At 46.5% G+C, this 24,438-nt stretch overlaps 1 protein-coding gene across 13 annotated transcripts in view; it reads left to right on the forward strand.

Annotated features, from left to right (window-relative positions):
* The window catches only part of EPHA5 (EPH receptor A5), a 174,319-nt gene that overhangs the window by 28,145 nt on the left and 121,736 nt on the right, over positions 1 to 24,438 (forward strand). For all 13 annotated transcript variants that reach the window (XM_088531589.1, XM_088531593.1, XM_088531590.1 and 10 more), the window contains exon 3: positions 7,962 to 8,625. In XM_088531589.1, the coding sequence (XP_088387715.1) occupies positions 7,962 to 8,625 (664 nt within the window). The remainder of the gene's footprint in view (positions 1 to 7,961; positions 8,626 to 24,438) is intronic.

Here is a 24,438-nt window from a genome sequence, read left to right on the forward strand (position 1 = left end):
AAGTTGCATTATGTTGTGGAATAACCATAACAAGCATCCACATGTATAATTTATTACCTATAGTGGGTAAGTACTTAACAACAGTCATAAACTCATTCTGTTCATTCATTTTTAGATGTTAGCCTGCTGATTCAGACCTTAACTGAAAGTGAATATGCAATCAAGGTGAGGCTTGTTATTTGGTTTAATAATGTAGGACTGCTGAGGATCTTTAATTAAATAATTATTCTGTGTTCAATCAGGACAGATTGCTTCACTATAGGGATTGCAGGAAAGAAGGCACAAAAACCCCCTACACTGATCGTGTTGTAGCTAGGTACCGTAGTCGTGCGTAAGTGATAGTGTTTGTCTTGCATGAGGAAGCAAGATCATCCCCCAAAACGGCAAAAAAAATGTAGTTAGATATTAAAAATGTCAAACCTAATTCTGAAGCGATCAAAGAGGAGCACGCTCAGGCCCAATCTGACAGCGCTGCGAACAACATTACAGCCGTGTGACAAACGGGAAAAGCAGATTTTTCTGGAGGGCCCACGTACCTCCCAGCAGCTCTCTGTGTCGCCACCTGCGCCTGGGTGCGTTGGAGGCGCCGAGGCCGCCCGTGTGGCGACGCGCGAGGCCGCCTCCAGGCCGGCCTGGTCGCCACGCGGCGTCGTTGGAGCAGCGCGCGGCGACCGGCCTGAGAGGCCTCGGGTGTTTACGAGGGGAATGTAATCATCTCGGCCTGGATAAGCTTCGGAGCTCTAATGCGGCCGTTTGGCCAACGGAAACGAGATGTAAATTTGTGCTGAATAGCCCCTGATTGCAGAAAGATGATTAATGCAAGATTTGAAATTGATTTATGGGTGCACTTGTCAAGGCTGAAGCCACGGGTCTCGTATTATCTTTTCAAAAAGCTTTGGGTAGATTAGAGACCAGGGGACAAGCGCAGAATAATGCGTTTGCTGGAGGGTCTGATCCATTGTACGGGCTTTGTATAATCCGGTCAAATCTGGTGTATGCCCCAGAGGTTAGGTTTTGCCAGAGCAGCACCGGGGTAATTGTATCACTTTGTCCCAGAACATTAGAAAAAGTAGTTTAATCAGTCTTCTTTTCATGAAATGCAGTTTTTGGCTGAGTAATTTTTCTGTCTTTCTTGGAACTCCTGAAAGCATTTCCCTACTTTTAAGGAAGTGTAGGTGGCTGCTGGCAATGATGAAGATCACTGAAGTTGTTTAGTTTTTGCAAAATAATTGTTTATTGTTTCTTCCCATCCCACATTAACATTTGCTCTTGGTACATGCTTTGAAAATAGGCCAAATAGGTAGTCGTATCCCAATTGCAGTAGGCAATTAGAAATCCAAAATAAGTTCTTGTGGATTTAATGTTAGGACACATGTCAGAGAAACAAGAAATGAAGCATTTCTTGCTCATTGCTTTTGAAAATGCATCTGTGAACCTCTCAGTATCTTCAGTTGATAAATAACATTAACACTATCCCTGCAAATTTAAAGAATCCAAGCTTTTAGTTATAAAGCTAAAAATCATCTCATGCTACACTGAGTCCTTTTGAAAATGAGCTCTGTCAGCATTCCAAGTGTCAAACTGTATGGTGTCAACGCGGTTTGCTGTGGCATTTGTCAAAAGGTTCTGCAGTGACTGTTGCATTAAGCTATGAAAAATGATTTAATGGTGTTGCGTTTATTTATTTCTTTATTTTCACCTCTTTCGTGCTCATCTCAGTCGTCTTCGCCTCGGCTGCTGGACTGGGTCACGTACTGTGTGCTTAACTCACAGAAATCCAAACCTTGAGGGGAAGGGGAGGTCCAGAAGCTGGGGTTGCAAGCAAAGCAGCTGCTTTGTTCTGGGAACGGGTCAGTGCAGCCTCTCATTAGACATGCAGGAGAGGGCCTGGTGCTCCTTTTCTATTTAATTTTGATTGCTCCAACCTCCAGCTGAGTTCTCCTTGCATTTGGATTTCGGGCCTGACATCTTTCATTGATCGTCCGCATGATCAAAGTTGGGGGAAAACTTACCCGCTCTTTCCTTTTAACATTGCATCTTTGATTGTAGCTCTAAGAAGTCTAGGTGACTTTTTCCTGATGTCGCTTCATTTTTAGCAACTTAAGGTACTTTAATTGTGCACTTCCCCAAATGGATGCTATATGTCATTGTTTGCGTTTTTTACAAGTAACCTTTAAGGCTTTAATTGCTCTTCTTTCTTACCAGCTTGTTCTAGGTGGGACTTGCTTTGGCAAATTACTGCTACTGTTCCAAGAAGATCTCTCCACTTCACAAGCATCTGTATTTTCTCTCATCTTGGCATGTAGAGCAATCCAGGATTTATCAAAAATTTGCATTATATTATACTGAAAAAGTTCTACTAGGGAGTCTATTGCAGTGCCTACTGTATAAATAGAAGAGAGAGAGATGGGGCAGCAAGCTTTACATATATATTGCAGCTAGAGAGGGGTACATATATGTAGACAGGAATCATTCAAATGGCAAATTCAGTAGTTTGAACAAAAATGATTATTTTAAATTTCTTCAAGTAACTTTGAGCCAACTTCTGTTACACCTTCGTATTTAGAGTTTGTGGAGGGGAGCGGTGTTGCCTGGTCTTACAGGGTTGGCATGAGTCTTTCTCACCTCTCCAAGCAATTTAACTGTGTGAGAATCTCAGCTTTAATTGTTTGGGAGGAAGGGGAATTTCTAGTGATCTTAATTGTGCGCAAAACCTTGAAAGCTTCATCCAGGTAGAATTTGAGATCTAAAACCAAGATGAAGCATAAAATACCAGAGGAGGAAAAAAAAATCCATCCAGATACTTTAGTTTTCATTAAAAGGAAAAAAAATGTAGGATTTTAAGCTAATCTTATACTGGCATTTTGTGTTCTGAGTATCAGAGATTGTAGTAGTGGGATGGAGAAAGGTGATGCTTAGTATTTATTCAACTTGTTGGCAGGCTTGAGTAGAGCCACACTGTAAGAAACAGAAGACTGCAATTCAGTAGAAAAACATGAGAAACATAGCCAAAAGAGTGGTATTCTTAGTTGTTTTCATTTTTCCAGTTTGACAGATTGTGAACAATGTGTGAAACCACCATAAAATATTCTATACCTTCTTTGGAAACTTTGCTTTTAAAGTTAATTATGTTAGGGTAGATTTTTACCCAAGTAGGGAGTTGAATCACATCCTTGCTACCCTCCATATTTTGTTCATTCCTTAACTGGTACCTGCAGTACAAGCATTTTGAGCTGCTGCAGTTTTCTTTTGCTCTGCTTCCTGCCCTTAAAATGTGTCTCCCAGATCAAAAGAGCAGGTGGGTGCTACGCAGGAATCTCTGCATGTTTTGCACAGTAAAGATCAACGTTGGTGTTGGGAAAGCGAAGTTCATCTGTACAAGTAACAGCTGCATTTTGCTTTGGTAACCAAAGTGAGAGTTACGAGAAATACTTTGATTGTCTTCCCCTTTCCCTTTCCCCCCTTTATGTTATTCAGCTATTCGGGAGGAGAATTTATATTTTATCTGTATCCATACCTGACAATGGCATGCGCTGACACCGTTGATCCTTTAAGGCTGGAACTGTCTGCCATGTCTCTGCTTTGCTCCTGGCACTGTTTCTCCACCAGGAGAGCAGACTTGCAAGTTTGCAGCGTTCTGGCTGGCTGCTACGTTTTTATTTTGCCCAAGAGCCATGCACATCACGTAACCGGTGTTCAGGTCTCCATCACTTGCTGGGAGTGGGACAGGGTCCCTTTTCCTCTTGCAGTGGTTGCATCTCATCTCGGGGGCTGTGTTTTAAAGGGACGTGGGTTATGTCCTCTTGCTGATGTTAAAAAAACAGGTGGCACGGTCACTGCTGCTGAGCAGCTGAACTGCTGGCACTGGAGGTTTAGCCTGGCGTGAGCTCCCTGAAGTGGGGCAGCAGCATCGAGGAGAGCCTGCTCTGCTGTGCTCGTTATTTGCTTTTAATTTGCTAATACCAGAGCAGGTGGGAAGCTAGCAGGCAGCTGAAGGGATGAAGTTGTTGGGTGTTTGCGATGGGAGGAGAGCAGTGAAGGGAGGGAAGGAGCAGGTTGTCGGAGGAAGAAGAGCAGGAGGAAACGGGCATGTCGGAGGTGGGCTCCGGGCTCTTGGTTGGTAGCCAAGTCTTGATGTGAGCTGCATAAATGGAAATCAAAGAGCTGCCGGGGTATTCCTGGGATGAAAGGCAGGCTAAACAGCAGGATCAGCATGGAGCACGATACTGGGCCGCTCTTGTGGGTTTTCCATTACAATCTTATGTGGGAATTGCATCGCCCTATGCCTTGTTGCTCCCTGCACTAGTATGGTCGTGCTGGTTTCCATAGCCGTACCTCAGGGTAAAATCCATCCTTCTCTGTCTGTTGGCAAAATGTGCGGAGCATCTCCGGCGCTTTCCCGTGTCACCCACCAATTTGCCTAGACTGGGCCACGCTTGCCTTTGCTGCCAGGGTCCCATGCTCAGTAACAGGGTAGAGTGCCATTTGTTCCTAGAGAGGAGTCTGCAGGTGGGGACCAGCCTTGCTGGAAGGCTGAAAATGTTGTTTTGGTGTGTTTTCAGATCTTTAACAGTGAATTTTACACTGTGAGAATTGCCTGCATCTCTAGCTCTTTGTTAAATGTATAAAGAAGCTGAAAAACAAAAAGGTAGGAAAATTAAGGTTCTGTTCAATGTGTGGGGCTGGCCTAACAGGAACCAAGAGCCCAGAGCCATTAGCCAAGCTAGCACGCAGAGGCAGGGAGATGCATATACGTGCAGGGAAGACCCAGGGAGGATGGAAGAGGAAACAAAATGATTATCCTTTCCCTGCAGGAAAAAGAAAATACATAAATGCTTTTCCAATTGCCCTTTTTATGACAGAGGGTACCTGGCTTGCCATGCAGTGCTGCACAGCCCCACACTGGAGATGGTGGATGGGAAGAGGAGGAGCCCTGTGTACGAGGGAGCCCACCAAGCAGCTGGTGGGAAGGGACCGCCTGAAAATGCATTAGTGGGAGGCAGGGGCAGTAGAAAAAGCTTTCTGCTAAGTTCTGGAAACCATCTTGCTTGATGCTCTTAAGCCATCCCGAAAATGCCTAGGATTTTGTTAGAAACCTAAATTGTCAGCAGTGAGGCTTGGAATTAGGGAGATGCCTGAAGCTTCCACATCACCGCTAGTGGTTGTTTCAAGGGGAGAACCATACCGAAATACCTCCCTGCAATAACACTGCTCTCAATTTTTGCTTGAAGTTATTTGTTTTTGTAGTGGTAGCCTTTTGCTGTGCTGTGGTAGCAAATTACAATCCTGGATTCCTGGAGATTAGAAACAAGCCTCCGAGCAGCAAACAGCTGGCGAATGTATTTTAAAATTGTCCACTTAACCCAAGGCCGTGCCATTGAATGTTTTTTTAGCTCATATATTTTTAGTTAGATGTGTGATATCCTTGGCCTTCCATAGGCAGACGGCCTGTGTGAATTGCATGCTCCCTATTGATGGAGCAGAATGAGCCTTAGCTTCTGTTAACTTGCTAGCAGTAGCGTACTAGAAATTTCTGATTCAGAAATAGGTCTTCTATGAATGATTTAACATCAGGACATTGAAACGCATTTGTGCTTTCCTTCCTATGGCTATTAAAGACTTAGAGAAAGCATTTAGCACTAAATTAATGTTGCATTTTTGTTTTAATCTTGCGGAGTGGTTTGATTTATATCTCAAAATTTGTACTACAGAGAGGAATTAAAATATTATACATTTTTTTTCAGCGGTGCTTAATTTTTTCATGCAGATATTTTCAGCAAGATTTTGTCATATTAATGCATTGAGTTTTATTATTTCATTAATCATCGCGGGGCAGCGCTCCATCCTCTGGAGTTCCTAGCTTGCTTGTGTTCCTCTGCTGCTGGGAGCGCTTGCCTGAGGCCTGAAATACTTGGGATGTCGGGAGCGTGCGGAAGGTGCAGGGGCTCTTCCCCCAGCGCGGCGGCGTGCGGGATGGAGGAGCAGGGCGGCGCGAGGCCGGCTGCAGCCTCCAGGGTGAGGGAGACCTGGCTGAACTAATCGGAAGAGAAAGAAATGGTGCACTTCTCCGTGCACGTAGGAAAGAGGGAGGTGGGATTAAGGGACTGAGCAGAGATTTTACACGACAGCGGCGGCTCCCATAGAATCCGGTCGACTCTCTCTTGAGGATTAGGCACAGATAAGCAGCCTTAACTCATTAGCACCTCCCTTTCTCTTGCTGGCTGATGATTGCTTTAGGTCTGGCAGCAGGTGGTGGTGGCAGGACATGCTCTGATACAGGGTACGGGGCTGAAAACACAGGACGCCCCATAGACAGAGACGGTGGATGGTGTTTGCTGTGTTGGATCTTATTCCTCATGGTGTTAAAAGCACTCCTAGGGTGTGAACGGAATGGGTAGAATCACTGCATTGGGTTTGTGAACAAATGAGCTTTCTCTCTGTTTTTCCCCACCAACGCAGTTTCTGGAGTTGGCGGTGGATGTGAGCTAAGTTTTGTAACTCTGGAGGGCATGATGGTTGTTGAAGGTATTGAAAAAGCAGTTTTTCTGGGTGTTTTCAGCAGGCTTTGGAGCTAGGTCATTAATGATGCTACTGCAACCCTACAGTCACTGCAACCACCAAGTTCCCTGGAAACACATGTTAAAGGATCCCTAAAGGATCCCATTGCGGAGGATAAACTGTGTGTTGCCATCTCTACACACTCTCACTCCCCAAAACTCTTCAGTCCGAGGGTTTTCCAGCCCGCAGATGCTTTTCAGCACCTCTGGCTGGAGCTTAATGCATCCCTTTAACTGCACTTGACCTGTTTTTTCAAGTGATCCTCTAATCTTCACCCAAAAGGAGCAAAGGTTGAAAGTTACTAAGGTCATCCCAGTCGTTCCTGGGCTATAATGGGATGTACTCACCTGCATCCTAACCGAGGAGGCAGGATGGAGGGATACCCTCCGCATCATACGGGGTTTGCCAGGGTGATGACTTTGGGTTTATCGTTATTGTTGCTAGAGCTGTTCATGGTAACTGCCTCTCCCCAAAGATTTTCTGCAGAGTTCTGTGCGTTTGGGGGGGTTCAGGTAATCTCCCAATGTGGCATTTGGGTTCCCTGAAGCACAGAGCAGACGTTACTGTTGCGTATTGCTGTTGTAGGCACTGTTGCAGTGCTACGTACTCTTAGGTGCTGGACTCAGAAAAAAGTGTTTCTTCCTGGCGATGTGCTTCAGAATGTGGCCAAACTAAGTAACTAAATAATAATAATAATTAAAAAAAACAAAACAAAACAAAAAACAGTTTCTATACTTCCCGTAAACAGCAGGGAGAAGTAACTGCTGAACCTATGTTTAAAAACCCAAATGGCATGCTCAGAAGCAGCTCAGGATTTGCAATTCCCTGTAACTCCTTCATTAGAAATATTCTACTCTTGGCATGTGCAGGAAGTGTTCTAACCAGGTCTGGGAGCAAAGACCTCTTGATTTCATGTGCCCCTCTGCTGATTTTCCATTGGTCTCTTCAAGGCAGGAGAGCAGCCTGGAGAGGTGGTGCTGGGCAGTGATAACACGAGACTCTGGAAGGAGCTGGAGACATGGACAGGCAGGCTGGAAATAGCTTTGTTCTCCTACGTGGGTGCATTGGAAAAGGCCATCTTATGTCCCATCTGCTTTTGTTTTCTCAGTCTAAGCAACAGTGGACAGACCCAGCAGTATGTTTTCCCATTTCTGAAATGTCTGAAGCAAGAGGTTAAAATTATAAACTTTATATATTTTATATATATATATATATGTATAGTGTGTATATATATGTAATCTTGACTTTTTCAGGAGTATATCGAGTCTGCAGTATGGAAAAACTTACCATTAAAAACTTTTTTCCCCTAACATTCTCCCCAGCCTCCAAATCCCAAGGCACCCTTCCATGGGAAAACATAGATTTCATTTGAGTTTAAGTAATACTTTTTTCTTTTTACACAGTGGGAAGAAATTGGTGAGGTGGATGAAAACTATGCTCCAATACACACATACCAAGTATGCAAAGTAATGGAACAGAATCAGAACAACTGGCTTCTGACCAGCTGGATCTCTAATGAAGGGGCATCCCGGATCTTCATAGAGCTCAAGTTTACCCTGAGGGACTGTAATAGCCTTCCAGGAGGGCTTGGGACTTGCAAAGAAACTTTTAACATGTACTACTTTGAATCAGATGATGAAGATGGGAGGAACATCAAAGAAAATCAGTATATCAAGATCGATACTATTGCTGCTGATGAGAGCTTCACTGAGTTGGACCTTGGAGACAGAGTTATGAAGCTAAACACGGAGGTGCGAGATGTCGGGCCCCTAACCAAAAAGGGCTTTTACCTCGCTTTCCAGGACGTGGGGGCCTGCATTGCCCTGGTCTCGGTGCGCGTGTACTACAAAAAGTGCCCGTCAGTGATCCGCAACCTGGCCCGCTTTCCCGACACCATCACGGGGGCGGATTCCTCGCAGCTGCTGGAGGTGTCGGGCGTCTGCGTCAACCACTCGGTGACCGAGGAGGCCCCGAAGATGCACTGCAGTGCCGAGGGCGAGTGGCTGGTGCCCATCGGGAAGTGCTTGTGCAAGGCGGGCTACGAGGAGAAGAACAACACCTGCCAAGGTAAGGGCTGCTGGGGAGGGAGCAGTGCCGGTGCCGTTGGTGACGCGAGGTCCTGGTTCCCTGTCACGCATCCCGCTGCCTCCTGCTACATCCGTGTTTGAAGCCTAACTTTCTCTTTACTCAGTGTCGGGATTTCCCTCATGAAATTCAGAAACCTGTTTTCTTTCTTCCTAGACTTTTGCAGGGAATGTTTGAGTTTAATTTCCATATGCAAGATGCCTTTTGCTTTAATAATGTATAAGAATATGCATTTCTCTTCATTTATGAGAAAGAAAAGATTTTGAGATGGTGTGAATTGGTTTTTGTTTCCCCTTCTGGTTAATATTTTAATGCAAAGTTGCTCAGCTGTTTAGAGTTAAATCTAAAGCCCCACTCATGCAAATGCTTCCATGTGTGCTGAAGCTACTACACAAGTAGCCAGTCGAGAATTCTGGAATTGCTGGTCAGAATAGAGCTCCTGAATCATCAGGATCTTGGCAAGAAATTTAGTTATCTAAAGTCTGAAAGTTACAAAGAATACTTTTAAGGAAGCACGATATAAAATAAGGTTATGCAGTTAGAATATATCTTGCTGTACTTGTGTATGAAATATGCACTTCTGCTTTGCAGTGAGCAGCTTAGAAGAAAGCCTGTATAGGCATGAAAAAGAAAAGATTTCCATGTAGGTGTGTTTTTTTTTTTAAATAATTATTTATTGATTGTAAATCCCATCTTACTGCATTGTACTTGAAGCTACAGAAAGAACCGATGGCTCTTGGGGGAAGCAGAGTGATTCTGCTCCGGCTGACGTCAGTGTTGTGTTCTCTCTTCACCTCAGTCACTGCTCGTAGTTGTCATTCGTAGTGTTGATGCATAGAATAGCTCAGCACGTATCCAAAATAAACTGTGGCCTTGATCTTTTAGACCTCAGTTTCACACCATTCCCCTGAAGATTATAAGGCTCAGATCTCTTCAAGAGTTGTCTGGGAGAAAGGTTGTAGCTGTATATATATTTGCAGAGAAATATTCTCTAGTGTCATGTAGAGTGTAGTTTTTGACTGGGGTGTTTTCCTCTTAAAAGAGTAGATCTGTAGCAGATCCTGCAAAATCTGTCTTGGCTTTGCTGTCCTTCTGCCAGTAAAGATCTCTTCCATATGTGGATGAAGATCAGTCTAACTTGGTGCTTGATACCATAAGGAGAACAGTAATCCCAAGCTGAGGACATCATGGCCTACCTGCCTCATCTACATCAGTTGGATATATTGGCAAGGACCTTCCTCTGTAGCTAAAAATACTGTGTTCAAAGGTAGTATGCGCTGTTTGGGTGCCGTGTGTAGGCGCTAGCTTCAGTCACCTTTGGGAGTTTGGGGAGCAAACTGGGTGCATCCATATGGGGAAGAACTTCTTTCCTGTGAGGGTGCCAGAGCCCTGGAACAGGCTGCGCAGAGAGGTTGTGGAGTCTCCTTCTCTGGAGATCTTCAAAACCCGCCTGGATGCCACCCTGTGCCACGTGCTTTGGGTGTCCCTGCTGGAGCAGGGGGCTGGACTAGATGATCTCTAGAGGTCCCTTCCAACCTCAGCCACTCTGTGATTCTGTGATTAGTTCTCTCTCAAATGCTGCCTCAAAGGCCACTTGAACAGGCTGCGCTACCTCTAGGCTTTGGTCTTTAGCAATCACCAAGAGTTACGGGATTGAACTGGAGACGTTAACCTGTGTTGAAGATCTGGGCTGGGCCAGCAGAGGAGCAGCGTCCCTGGCACTGCTGACATGGAGCACGCCTTCAGAAAACCCAGGTGATTTGGGGTTCTCCATTTCCTTCAAAGTGCCTTGGGAGGACAGCACCAGGTCACACAGTTTGCCTGCGCTGATTAGGAGTGTGGATGTAGTTTGGAATTGCAAAGGTGGTCTTGTGATGGTGTAACCTTGTCCTTCTGTGATAAGATGCAGTGCTATAAACAGTTTTTATAGTTACGGCCTGTACCCAAGGCAGAAGGTTATTCTGGTTACACCAGAACTCTTAAAGCCCCGAATTCCACCCCCAAATCAATAGGATGCGGGGCTGTAAGTGCCCATGGCAAAGTCACTTTTAGAGCCCCTTTTGGATGCCTCGTGTTTCACTGAGGTCACTGTGCCAGGTATTTGCTGCTGGCAGGCTCTCAGCAATGCTCAGTCGATAGGAGACATTAGCCTGAGGACATTCAGATGGTCTGCATGCAGCAGCAGCCATGCAGCTCACTCTGACACCCCTTGCGAGTTTTCCAGCATGGAATTTGCTACATTTGCAAAGATGAGAGTGTTTTAGCGTGTTAGGCGTTTTCTGTTTTTTTTGTTTGTTTGTTTGTCGTCTTTCACTGGGATAGCAAACTTTTTGCAGCCCATAAGCAGAGAAAGTTACCCTGAGGAAGGTGTTGAGTGTTTTGTCTGTGTGATTTGCATTGGTACCAGTGGTTTTCTTCCCAGCCTGAGTGGTGTTCAGGGAATGCACTTCATGTTCCTGGCTGGCATAACGATGGTTTCAGCTCTCCGCAGTGCAGCCGGGACAAACAGCTGAATGGCTTCTGACCCTGGCTCTGTAAATCATTTAGGCACATCTTGCCAGTGGTCTCCTGCTTAGCTTTCACTTACCCTTAAGCAGGTTATTCCTGATCGTGCCTTGGGAAACGGTGCATTTCCAGCCCTGAAGAGTCTGACTTTGTTTATTAAAATACAGCCCACCAAGATGACATTTTCCAAGCTCTAGTGCCACATCTGGACAAGGCAGACAATACTCTTTTCATTAGAGACGATGTAAATCCCAGTCACCCTCAGAAACATATGGGAACTATTGAAATCCCTTCTGCCTACAAATCATTAATTGGCAACAAGGGTCTGAATTCATCATCCTGTCAGCAGGGTTCCTTTTGAAGGAGGCACTGACAGTAACAGCTGAGCAACTTCTGTCACTCAGGGCACTGAGGTCGTAAATATGACATGATCTAATCTGCTTGTATAACGTGCTCGCTCCATTAATGCAGGCAGCGAGGTAGTATGTGCTTCAAGGAACCCACACTGCTTGTATTTTACACTTCTCGTGGCAGCATGGCTCGTTCATGAGCAATTGCTGTGTTGATAACTAGAGATAAATGTTTGGGTGTGGGAACACCCTTATAAAGGACCAATGTTAAGGTTCAATGATCTGGTGCAGCTAAATGAATAGTGGTTATTAGGTTTCCCCTGCTTCTGCCTATACTGTCTGAAGAGGTTCTTGGGAAACATTCCTGAGCAGTTTAACTGGCTGGCAAATGCTGAATTTCAAGTCTATTTGGTCAGGTCTCTCCAAAAAAAGAAAAAAAAAAGGCATCTCCTGGCATTTCTCTGTTCCCACTGAGATCCATTCTCTGCATTCAGCTCACCTTCAGCTCAGTGTGTTTCAGTGAGAAGAAATGCTTGTTTCCATCCCTCCTAAAGCCTCTGGATCCCATGCCCTTGGAAGGGAGAGGCTGTTGGCACATAAATCCTGTTGTAGTGGTGAGGTCCCGCGAGTGACCGTGGAGCTGCCGATGATTTGCAAAACCTGCTATTTTTGCAGCTGTTTTTCAGAGCTGAATCACAAATGAATTAAATATTTGCATACCAAAAAAAGTGCATTGAAATGGAGCCAAAGTGAAAAATGCAGGTAATGAGTTGGGAAGGTTGTGAGACTCTCCTTTCCAAGAACCTCTGCATGCTGCTGCTTTGGGACATCAAAAAGTGCGGCCAGTTTTAGCCAGCTGTGAGGTATGGACAAGTTTACAGACAAAATAACAGAAAAAAAATATAAAAAAATAAACTCGGGTTAAATCTTGACTTCAGTGATGCCCTTGCTGCCTTCTGAGAGAAGAATTTCAGAGGTGTGAGCTGGATGTTTAGGCTGTGGCTTTCTGCTTTTTACATAGGAATTGTTGTGAAAGAAATATTTGGTTTATTTTTGGCGAAACTATTATAGTATGTTCTAGCCCTTTTAATATCGACAATTTTATTTGATTCCTTTTTCCTTAGTCAACTTTGACCATACCTCTGTGCATTCACAAGCAGTGTTTATTTTGCTGGTGGTTCACTCCTTACATTGTAATGCAGCGCAGCTATTGCCAAGGGAATTGATAATTTCTTTTATAGGAAACAAAGGTCTTTGCCAAAACCCACATTCACGGCCTTGTACTCAAGATTTAACTAAAACTAATGGACAAAGGGAGCCAAGTTTAGGCAGATCACAAGTTTACGGGCTGAATTGGTTCTCCAATGATTTTCCTGCCGAGTGATTGGAGGCAGAGTGGAGGCCAAGTCTCATCCTCATCCTCGGCGCGGTGCAGTCAGTGCGGGCGTTTGGAGGAGCTTTTCCGGAGTGGTGATTCCCCCCCACACGGATCAGCCCCCGGAAAGATCCTTCTGGAGGGGTTTGTCCTCTTGCGGAGCTCGCAGGAGCTGCCTTTGCCAGGCGGGGAGCGGAAGGCCCTGTCCGTGCAGACCCCGGGGGCAGCTCGAGGTGATGGCGGCGCCACGCTGGACAACCATCTACTTTGTGTCTGCAGCAGCAGCTTCCCCGGGGGCCTGGCTTGTGAATGGAAGACGTAGCAGGCGCTGCAGTAAAAATAACTGTGTTTCTACAAACAAAACTCAACGTGCCTGGCAACCCCAGGTGGCACAGTGCTGAGGCCTGGCTGTTCGCTTCCGCTCCCTCGTTCCTAGGGAATGGAAAGGTGCTGTTGAGCAGATGACCTTGTTTTGGAGATGGGGCTTTGACCCCAGAGCAGCCAACACTTCTCCTCTTGCTCCTGGGGGAGAAACATGAAGAGGACAACTTTTCCACTCCCTCTAGAGCTTTCCTGTGTGCCTTTCCTCCTCCGGTCAGCCCGGTTCTCCCTTCAGACTGTTACGGCACTCGCTAGGCAGCGTGTTGCTCAATCCTGCCTGTCTTCAGGGAAATTTCCCAGCTGGGAATAAGGCAAGCCTGCTTTTACCCTTGTGGTAGAGCAGAGAGCGAGCTAAGTCCAGGGATTAAAATAAATAAATAAAAATCTCCTTTTAATTGTTCCGCAGGGAGGTGATTAAATGGCAAGAAAAACATTGATGGAAATATTCAGTATATGGAAAATACTGAATTCGGAAATAGTCTTGCCCCTCCGGGGAGTTCTTTGCCCATCATTCGTACTTGAGTATTTTTCCGATTAAAACAAAATTGTCTGGGCGTATGTTATAGTAGATGTTTGTATAATTGTGTGCTAAAGTGTCTAGCTAGTTTTAATTAGGCACAAAACTAACCAACCAATATCAGAATAGCTGAATTTTTGGCTGCAATGCATGTATTGCCTTTTTGAATGTAAAGAAAATGACTGCTGCATTACAGCAAAAGGTAGTTGAACTGGAGGGGGGATGATTTTATTCCATAGAGAGGCGTGCAGATGTACATTTAGGTATTTTGTTCTGCACCTGAAATGCCCAACAAGAGCAGAGAAATAATTTTCAGAGATCAAAACTCTCCTGCAGCAGAATTGGTTAATTACCACTTTCTTTGTTGTTGTCGTTGTTGTTTTTTCCACATTGATCTGCCTTCATTATAAGGCCTATAGTCTGTGGATGCACCACGTATTGTGCTTTGCTAAGGAGTTGTAACCTTCCCCACGCCTTTAGTCTGCTCATGACCTCTGAAGGCTTGGAAGATCTTGTTCTCGTTCTGCAGTGACATTCTTCAGTCATTGCTTTGCCTACCTTAACCTTATTGTTCCTTGCAGTGGCTGCTATGCAGTCACCTTCCAGGAGGGCAATGAGGAATACCAAACTATGGTGTGAGCAGCACGATTAAAACAGGTGGGAGGAAAGTTTGAAATCACCTTTGCAATTCACACTCGTTGAGCTCTCATTTTGCACTTTGCTCAAAAGATATTTTGGAGCAGGTTTTAGGGTATATTTTTTCACCTGTTCCCAGATAAATTCCCTGATACTTGGTTGAGTACTGATTGTATTGGCTTCCTTTAGTGTCCTTGGATATGTGGTTCTGTGACAGGATGTCCACTAGTAGCTGAGGGCGTTACTTTCTGGATTTTGGGAGGAGTGCTGCAGAGGGGAGTACCTGCTAGCCACGGTGCCATTTGGTTCCTCTGATTGCCACCTCCTTCTCCGAGTAGTTTGGGAACAGCCCTCAAGGACTCCAGACAAATCCTTATGGATAAGGTATGTGGATACCGGTTGGCAGTGTAATAGATTCAACTGTACTGATCTGAAATATAGCTGTGCCCACCTACCCACACTGTTGCTGGAAGTTGCTGCTGTCCTTGGAAAACCAATCAGCCTGCATGCTGGCTGAAGTGACCAGCAGATGACTTGTCTTAATGCCCCCGCCAGGGCAGGTGAGACATGGACACTGTCCCTGGGTCGTAGTTTTTGGCAGAAGGGTAGCTGCCACCTCCTAAAGCTCCACAGATTTGCCAGAGCTGGCCTGTCAGAACCCTTGTTCCACAAAATCACTATTAAGTATTAAAATAAACTGGTAGTATTTCATGTTTTGTTGATAATGCAGGTTTTCAGATTTGTATTTCTCATTTAGGAGCACTTAGCAAGAGTTAATGATGTGTTGACATTTCAATTATACGCTTTTTCTTCTGGCACACTTTGTATCTTGACCATTTAACTTGCTTTGGAATAGCATTGAGGTTGACATCCAGATCCACAAAATGAAGCTAGAATTTTGGCTTTTATGTACAGATTTGCAACTGATATTTTATTTTAGCTGGATACAATTGTGCCCCATATAAGGTAAGTTTTTGAGTAAAATGTAATGTACAGCTTTTCAGAATGAGGTGTATTATCTTGTGATATGGACAGAATTTTGCTGGAGTTGTGCTCATTTTTAGTAGTGAAGAAGTTAATTTGGCAGAGAGATGATAGTGACGGAGTGCGTGGTGAGGGCTGCGTGGAGCTCGATACTGAGGTACCCCCATCTTTAGTTTCCCTCAGGATGTTAATACTGGAAGTCACAGACCCTGAGTTATATAACCCCAAACAGTGTGCCAAAAAGAGAGAAGATGCCAACCTGTGAATGCTCTTTATTACTTTCATACCTGTTCTATCTTCTTAAAGAACAGCTGAAATTTGAACAACTGGGATTTAAGGTGACAACTTTCTTCCTGCCGTAAACAATGGTAGATAAGGTTAAAAGAAAAGCAAAGTTACCTCCTGGAAAGCAAAGCCAGTGGGAGATGACGTGTTGGTGGCTCTGCTGCCTTGCTTTCCAGCCCGGTGGCTGTACAACCCACCGTGATGGGGATGGTTTCCCTCTCCAGGGGCCAACGTGGGTGCTGGAAGTGTCCTGTTGGGTGGCAAGGCTTCAAGGTGTCTCCTAAGACAAGTCTGCGTGATGAGGGACGTGGAGAGTGGTGTGTAAAGCAGCTTAGCTGGCTCTTCCGATTTGACACTTTCAGTGTGTTGAAGGAATAGTTAATACAAACCATTAAAAATATTCTGTGTCATTGAAATTTTGTGCCTCAAAATTACATACTGCACTTCTGCAAACATTTGGCTCGGAGGTGCGTTTTCTGAACAGGACTCTTATGTGAACAAAAGCTCTTGTCCTGTGAAAGCCCTGCAGAAGAACCCGTGTCCACCTGAAGGCCCCTCTTGCTGCCCACGCCTCAGCGTTCCTGAGAGCAGGACCTTCTGCATGAAGACAGGGAAAGCAGAGCCTGCATCAGCAAACTCCCTCCAGCCCTGCTGCATGTCTGCAGCTGGTGTTACCTAAGTAAAGTGAGCCTTCCTAGGGAAGCAATAACAATTTTATTGAACTCCAGAGTCGTGGTTAGTCTCCACCGAGTGAAATGGCCGCTTTGTGCATGGTCGTAAGGGTAGCTTTTGCTACAGCACTAATTCTGCAAATAATATATTAGATGTCTTGCGCATAGCTGGAGAGTCTGCCATCCAGTTAGAGCAGTGGCAGAGGTCGCAGCGTTGTGTTTTTAATTACTGCAGAGCAAATGGAAAAGCGCTCCTGGAGCGAGCGGGGAACGCGCTAGTTTGGTATTTGTGGGAAGCAGCCTGCGGATTGCAGCTTCCCCGCTCTGAGCTGCCCTCTGGATAAGGCGCTATCCAGCCGGCGAGGGAGGCGGGATGCCGGGCTCCGCTGCTGCCGGGGCTTGGTGCCAGGCAGCTCCTGCCTGCTTTGGGAAGCACCAGCAGGACAGGAGCTTGGGGTAAGGGCCGTCTCTGTGTTAGCGTAAATCAAAGGCTAATTCCTAATAAATCAATCATGCTAATTCCTGGCAAAATGCCTACTGAGGAGGAGATGGCTCGTGGTGACGTGCGGTGCTGCAGGGTGACAGGGATTGCCACGATGAATCGTGAGGTCCCCGCGGCCCTGTGTTGGTGGGTTCCTGCTCACTGTTGACTCCTAGCAGACTAAGGGTATGATCTCTCTGGGAAAAAAATGCCTACAGCAAGGTTTCTTCAGAAGGCCATTTGAAGTAAAAATGGCCAAAATCTCAGGTAAAAGAAGAGTCGTGAGACATTCTGATGCCAAATAGGCAGGTCCTTGGGGCTGTTATGTGCCTATGAAAGTGCTGGGTTGAAGTAGACTCCTTTGGGTAAAGGGTAAATGTATGGGCACCGCTGGAATTTCACGCATTCTGCCTTCAGAGCATGGGGTGGGGGCTTTTTTTTTTTTTTTTTCTTTCTCCTCTCCTCTCTCTCTGGTCAAAGCTTATGATACTGCTCAGTACAGTGGACGATTAACAGGAGACACATTCTAGAAGTGAAATGCATGGAAATGGCTACAAATGTCTGCAGGAAAAGGCAGGTGTCTTTGTTATTTTATGAAATAATCTTTCCCTTTCTGCTTTCTCAAACTCCTCAGTCAGGCTCAGATAAAAGCTTTTTTCCCCTTCCTGCGGATGGGGCTCGCCCGTATTATTTATTTATTTTCAAAGACTTTTCAGAGGAGCTTTTACATTACGTTGTTGCTCTCACAGTTCACGCATGATTTAATATGTCAAAACTGGTTTGTTTAACCGGCCTTGATTGTCTTGCACACTTCCACTGAAGCAGGGCGGGCGTCTTCCCCGGCACGTTGCTGCGCAGCCAGATGCAGTGTCACGGGACAGCAGGACCTTCCTGTGACAGGGTCGGCAGCTGAGCGGTGATGCCAGCGGACACGGTCACAGCGGCGCGGGCCCCACGCACAGCTGCAGAGATGAGTTTCTGCGTGAGAAACGTAACTGATCGTTCACGTGAGCAGGAGTTTGGGTCCAGATGGAGAGCCTGGCTGGTGCCAGGGGGCGAAGGCAGCCAGCCTGCCCGTGCCCATGCACGTGTAGCCTTGCTGAAGTAGTGCTCGAGTCCCGGCTCCAAACCAATACACCTGGGTGCGGGTTTCCTGGCAAAAGTTAGCTCGTGTTCTTGTCCCTTCTCTGCTCAGCGGGAGCTTGCCATTGATTTTGATGAGAGGAAGACGGTGTTTCGTTATAACACATGCCTGCTAATTAAAACAATTTCCTGGTCTTGATCCTGTATAAGGTGTGGTACTGACTGCGAGGAAAGTACAGGCAAATAGGATAGGAAATTAGTTGGTAATTCACGTAACTGAGATTCAACCTATTTCTCTAATAACGGCGTGACTCTGATCTGCTGCAAACCTGCTTAATGCTGAAGAGGCTGGTCTGCCTATTTATGGTGGTTTCCTCACCTCTTGTAGGGGATCACAGAAAGACAATACTCCATTAAAAAGTCCTAGGGAAGTAGTTTTGAGTCGCTCTTTGCTCTTACTAGAGCTCTATATGCCCCGTCAAGCCTTTGTGCAACCCAGGAAGCATTCCCTGACAGGCACTGCTGCAGAGCTGTGTGCTCCTGTATTTTTTGCTCTGCACTTGGCATCTTTGTTGTTGACTCCTTTGGGCTCGCGCCTCCCGGCTGCGTTAATAATACGTGCTCAGCATTGAGGTCAGCCAAATCCTGGTGCCTTTGCACTGGTAAAACACTGGTGCAACGTGGGGTTCTCACTGCGGGGCATGGGATGGCTGCCAGCTGGAGATCCGGTGCTCGGGGACAAGGCAAATGAGGGCATGGTTCTGTTATTGACTGAGCTCCGAGCTAATGGCATTGACAAGGGCTGTGTTATCATGATGGCAAAGGCAGAGAGTCATGCACTAACTCTAAAATGTAGCACATTAAGTGCACTGGCCAGGATGGGGGGCAGTGCTGGACTCTTCCTTGCTATAAGGTACAGCTCTCCCATTTGGAGGGTGAAAAGGTGCTTGGAGAGAGGCATGGAGGGGGGGAAAAACAAACAGCTGTTTTTTATTGTTTTGCTCAGAAGACTGCACCAGATGTGGCCGCAGCACATGAAGCTGTTGGCCAGTGTTACCTGAAAGTTCATCCCCTGACCGTGAGCGCTGAATGTTGGCTGGATGAATGCTGTAACAAGAGCATCTGCCGAGTCCTGTGTGCGATGCTCTCTGTGCGTGTGCCCTAGCCGAAAGGTTTAATCATGATCTGTGATCTGTGATGCTGTGTGCAAGCTGCTAGCTGCACCCTTTTGTGTGCTGTACCTGTGCTTCACACCACCGTTGTTCCAGTGCCCCGTGTTTGTTTAATGTCACGTATAATTCTTACAGTTTAACAGCAAAAGGAGCATTTGGCAAGAAAGCAAGACCAGCCTGAATTAGTCAGCATTTTCAGATGTAAAAGATTGCTTTTAGGTGAGAAGCAGAGAAGCACTAGCTTAGGGTCCTAGCATTCATTTGGAGAGAGCTGGTGTACGAATTTTGCCATTTTGATCAGGAAGAAACCAATGCTGTTGTCAGCTGAGGAAAATGATTTCTTCCTGAGCAAAGCCAAAACCTTGTGCTCCTCAGAATATTGTGCTTCTAACTGCATGGAAGATTCTGGCTAGAGGTGAAGGAACCGTGGCCTTCAGCATCATCCCCAGTAAATGCAGCGCCTTCCAAATACCAGCTGGGTTCAGTCCTGCTGTGGAGGAGACCCGCTAGCCCTGTGTGATGCAGGGAATCTTGTCTGTGCTCCCTGGGGACCAGCTATACTGCATCTCTGCCTGGGGAGGGTGGGCTACAAATGTGAAAAAGAATTGATAAGCCTCATCAAAGCTGTTTGCCAGCCAGTTTAGTAATCTCTCTTTGTTGGTGGTAAGGAGCAGGAGTTTCAGGAGGAGACTGAAGGAGACCGGCAGAGACTGGACTACAAACCCTCTCGGGAAGTTTCCTGCACGGGTCCAGGTGTGCGCTTGAAAGCGAATATGGCAGGGCTGGCATCATCCTGCTTCCTTAAGCTGCAGGAGCCCCAGACTGTGCCTGCCCACACGTTTGTCCACAGAGGGGGCCAGGAACGCAGCAGCATTAGCAAAGCTCTGACTCCGGAGGTCCTTCCTTGGTGGGTTCAGACGCAGGGGTCTAAGGCCTATACACCCCGGCACACGTTGCACCGTGACCTACCGTATTAAGGCATATCTTTTATACGCCTAGGGAAGGGTTGATCTCTGCAACAGCCACGCTGCAGATGTGTCCGGGGGACTTCTGAGTCCGCAGAGTTGTCGTGGGGTTTGACTGCATACGTGTTGCTGCCGTCTGCAAGGCGCTGGGCGGGCGGGAGGGCTTGTGGAGAGCCAGCTAGACCGTTTGTTTGTGGAGTTCCTTCCACGTTTTGTTGTGTACGTGCATGCAAACAATGCAGGCTGTGCCTATGCGGACAAACACGCTCGGGCTCCCGGAAAATTTATTTATCAAGCAAAGGTTTCTGGTTTCACCAGTTCAAATTTTACATGTTGCAAAGCCCGATTTCCAGATGCCGTTGGGAAAAGCGTCAGGCCACATTCGGATTAGCCTTATTGTTCCATAGCATCCCACTGGCATGCAGGGTTAATTAGTACTGTTGGCAATGTGCATTATTCATCACAGCAACCAGGCTTTTCTTCCGTTGAGCTGTTGCATGCTGCAAATCACGGCTCTTCCAATAAAGATCCTTGATATCATGTTCATATCTAATCCTGTCAAATTGCATATATGATGTATAAATTATGTGGGCACTCTGCTGATTGAAGAACACCACTTCAGGTGTCAAAATGGACTTGTACCTTCAAGGTTTAAATCCTGGATTACTTATCTCCTTCAGCATAGATGCCTAGGGGCATGGCAAAATGAGATGGCTTTATTTCTGCCTATCTTCATGCTGGGGTAGCTGCTCTGATGGGATAGAACTTGTGACAGGTTGCTTTACATCAGCAAGGGTTTTGTTGGTAGTGACCCACAGCATCTCAGTGCAGGCAGAAAGTGCTAAACCCACGTCCCTGCTGCGTGTCCAGCACGGCCCGTGTGGCAGTGCAGGGCTCTCGAGCACCTCCTTTTGCCCGCAGGGCTCCTTCAGCCGCAAGGACTAGCCGTGATCGGGCCCAGGGGCCGGGTCACAGGCCCCAAGCCAGCCGCTGCAGTGGAGCTGTGCACCCCTTGCTCGGTGTGCAGAGGGTTTGTCAGCCCTTCTCCTGGCAGTTTCTCAGCTTTGGGGCCGAAGAACCAGCGCCGACAGCAGGCAGGAGCAGGCTCACCAGCGAGGAGTCGTCTGGTAAGAGGAGTTGTGCCATGCTGTGGTCATTCATCTGATCCTTCCTTTCCTTAAAGGCAAGGCGCTCCCGCCCCGCAGACCCGGCTGCCGTGGCTTGTCCGGTTTTCAGCAGGCTGAATCACTCCTGTATCCTGAGATGACATTGCTGCAGGTGTCTTCTCGCTTCAAGATCTTTGGCAATTCCCCAGGACCCATTTGCTCTCCTGAAGAAGGTTTAGGCAGGCGCTGACTTTCTGACACAGTGTGCCATAGCCTCCTTGCACAGGGAGTAAAGGGATGCTGTGCCACCAGGCTCCGAGGTGGTGACATACACTGACACTGCTGGAAGATGGATGTGGCAGGAGTTTAGCTGAAATAGCTTGCAGTAATGAATCCTCCATCTTATGCCAGCCTCGCAGAAGTGATGGTGATGAATGTACAGGATTCCTTTGTATTCAAAACTGCAAGTAAATATTTTCCAGAAAGTGTGACTCATGTCCGTTCTGCCCCCCTTTGCTTTGGGCATGCGTTGTTCTCCCCTCCCAGGTTTCCCTTTAATAGAAATGGAGCATTTGGCTTCTGTAACTGCTGCTTGCCTCCTCCTGGCTGTGACGGAGAGGAATTTCAAAGCCACAATTTCTGCGGATGAATGCAGAATTTATTTTTATGTGTTGAAAAATAAACAAATAAAAACATACTTTGACAACTAGTATCCACACGTGCCCAGGGCATTTTTAGGGACAATTTGGGAACAGATTTTGAGTAAGAAGAGACATGCAAAAGAAAAGAGCTGGTGCCTGTGTGCACTGGTACTCTCCAGGATCAGCCTCTGATCTTTCATCTCTGATGTCAAAGGAGCAGTGAAAGGTCTGTGGCTTCCTGATGGCCCTTCTGGGAAAACTTGGTGGATCCCTTTGGAACAAATGCATAACCTTTTGGGTAAAGTGACTAGCAAACATATCTAGCCTTTGATTTAATGTACTTGACAGGTCAAAAGGTTCATTATCAATATTACTCTTTTGCCTGGATTTTACCCACCGTTTCAAGCAGGCAGTTAAGACACCTTGCAGCAGAGTCTGCAGCCTTCAGTGTCGCATGGAACTGCCCTCAGATTAAAACATAGAGGTATGTACTTATTGTTTGCGTAAAAATTGGTAATAGACAGCAGTAAATCAGGCCTAGCTTCTTATTATGCAAATTCTCATAAGTGGAGTGACTTTGTCGGCTTAGTCCTTGAGGCCTCATTAATAACGTAGAAGCCTCAGTAAATGCGCAGTGCTCACATGCTACTTTGATGCATGGTATTAGGACATAAAGGCAAAGAAATTTGTTCTTTTAAGTTGTCCCAGGGACAAACGAATCTATCTTACAGCAATCAGTGGTGTGTAGATTTAGTGTTGTGTTGCAGAGCAGCAGGGGTGAAAGTATTAAGCAAAGCGGCAAAGAAGATCTGCAGCTGCTGTGTCCTTAGTCTATAGAGCAGCTCTGCACAGAGGGACCTGGGTGTCATGGTGGACGACAAGTTGACCATGAGGCAGCAGGGTGCCCTTGTGGCCAAGAAGGCCAATGGGATCCTGGGTTAAGAGCAGCGTCTCCAGCAGGTCGAGGGAGGTGATCCTGCCCCTCTACTCAGCCCTGGTGAGGCCACATCTGGAGTATTGTGTCCAGTTCTGGGCTCCACAGTACAAGAGGGATGTGGAGCTGCTGGAGAGAGTCCAGCGCAGGGCTACAAGGATGATCAGGGGCCTGGAACATCTGCCCTATGAGGAGAGGCTGAGGGAGCTGGGCCTGTTCAGCCTGGAGAAGAGAAGGCTGAGAGGGGACCTGAGCAGTGTCTAGAGGTACCTCAAGGGAGGCAGTGAGGAGGATGGTGCTGGCCTCTTTGCAGTGGTGGCCACTGACAGAACTAGAGGTAATGGCCACAAACTGAAGCACCAAAAGTTCCACAGGAACTTAAGGAAAAATTTTTTAACAGTGAGGGTGACAGAGCACTGGAACAGGCTGCCCAGAGAGGCTGTGGAGTCTCCTTCTCTGGAGATCTTCCAAACCCGCTTGGACACAGTCCTGTGCCACGTGCTCTAGGTGACCCTGCGTGTGCAGAGGTCCCTTCCAACCTTAAGCATTCTGTGATTCTATGATATATCCCTGAAATAGCTCTAGAGCATGTGGCTGATAAATAATAAAATAGCTTTGCTCCCTCTCCTTCCCCATTTTCTTAGGTATACATGACATGAAGCACTACTTGGAAGTAGCAGTGTGTGTGTGTTTTGCTCTTGTATTTTTTGTTTGTTTGTTTCCCAATATAGGCTGCAATTTAACAAAAGCTGTGGTTGTTCCAGAGAAAAGGTACATTTTTGTTGTCATATTTTGACTTTGAGCTGGTCAACTTAATTGAACCATTAAGTCTGAATGCTTGCAGCAAGCCGCTAGAGGTGACGAGGCTGTGGTCCATCTGTCCTTCCCTAGGCAAGGTCTGTGTGTGCCTCTGTGCTGGGAATAGCAGGAGGAGAAGCCTTGGGATGCTCGAGGGAAGGCGGGATGCTCAGGCTGCATCTGCACTAGTAAAGGACACGGTGCTGGGAGCGTGCCTGGGCACGGAGGTTTGCAGAGCTACGCTGCTTAGCTGTGGGCTGCAGACTGCCTCCCGTGGGCACTTTGGGGTGTGAGAGTCCAAAATGAGGAGCACGGGCTGTTGGTGGCCTCTTGCTTTGGCCACGTGGATAGCCAAAGCTACAGGCAGCAACGTGGGGCTGGTCAGCCTTTAAAAGCGTGCTGCGTGCTCTCCTGCCTCGAAGGTCTGTCCCAAAGAGCAGCTGCTCCGCACAGAGCCAGGACTGGGACACCGTATAGAAGCCATCATGTTCAGCAGGCCTTGTGGAGACTATATTTTTTTCCTGGTACTTTTGTTTCATATGTGTTTATATATAGACTTATCAACGAAGGATACGGTGCCTGCACAAGGTGAGACCAACATAACTTCCTGATGACCCTGTAATTTCAGGTTTATACTTTGCATGGGATCTTCCAATGCTAACTCCTAGAATTCAGATTGGTTTGCAGTAAAGGGAGGACATTACAATCTCCTATGTGCTTTAAAAACATTATCTTTAAAATTAGCTTCCAAACTTGCATTTCTCAGTGAAAACAAAATATTTTTTTGCAAGTGGTTTGTTTAGGTATTGTAAAAGGTAATGAATAAAGGAAACGTGTAGCTTAGTCATTTTTTAAAATATCAGCAACACAAAGGGTTGTAGCAATAGCCCATGGGCATCATTGCCTTTCCA

This window comes from Tinamus guttatus, unplaced genomic scaffold (genome assembly GCF_059628265.1).
Source record: "Tinamus guttatus ecotype Peru unplaced genomic scaffold, ASM5962826v1 Tinamus_guttatus_pri_ptg000423l, whole genome shotgun sequence".
In the NCBI taxonomy this organism is placed as follows: Eukaryota; Metazoa; Chordata; class Aves; order Tinamiformes; family Tinamidae; genus Tinamus; species Tinamus guttatus.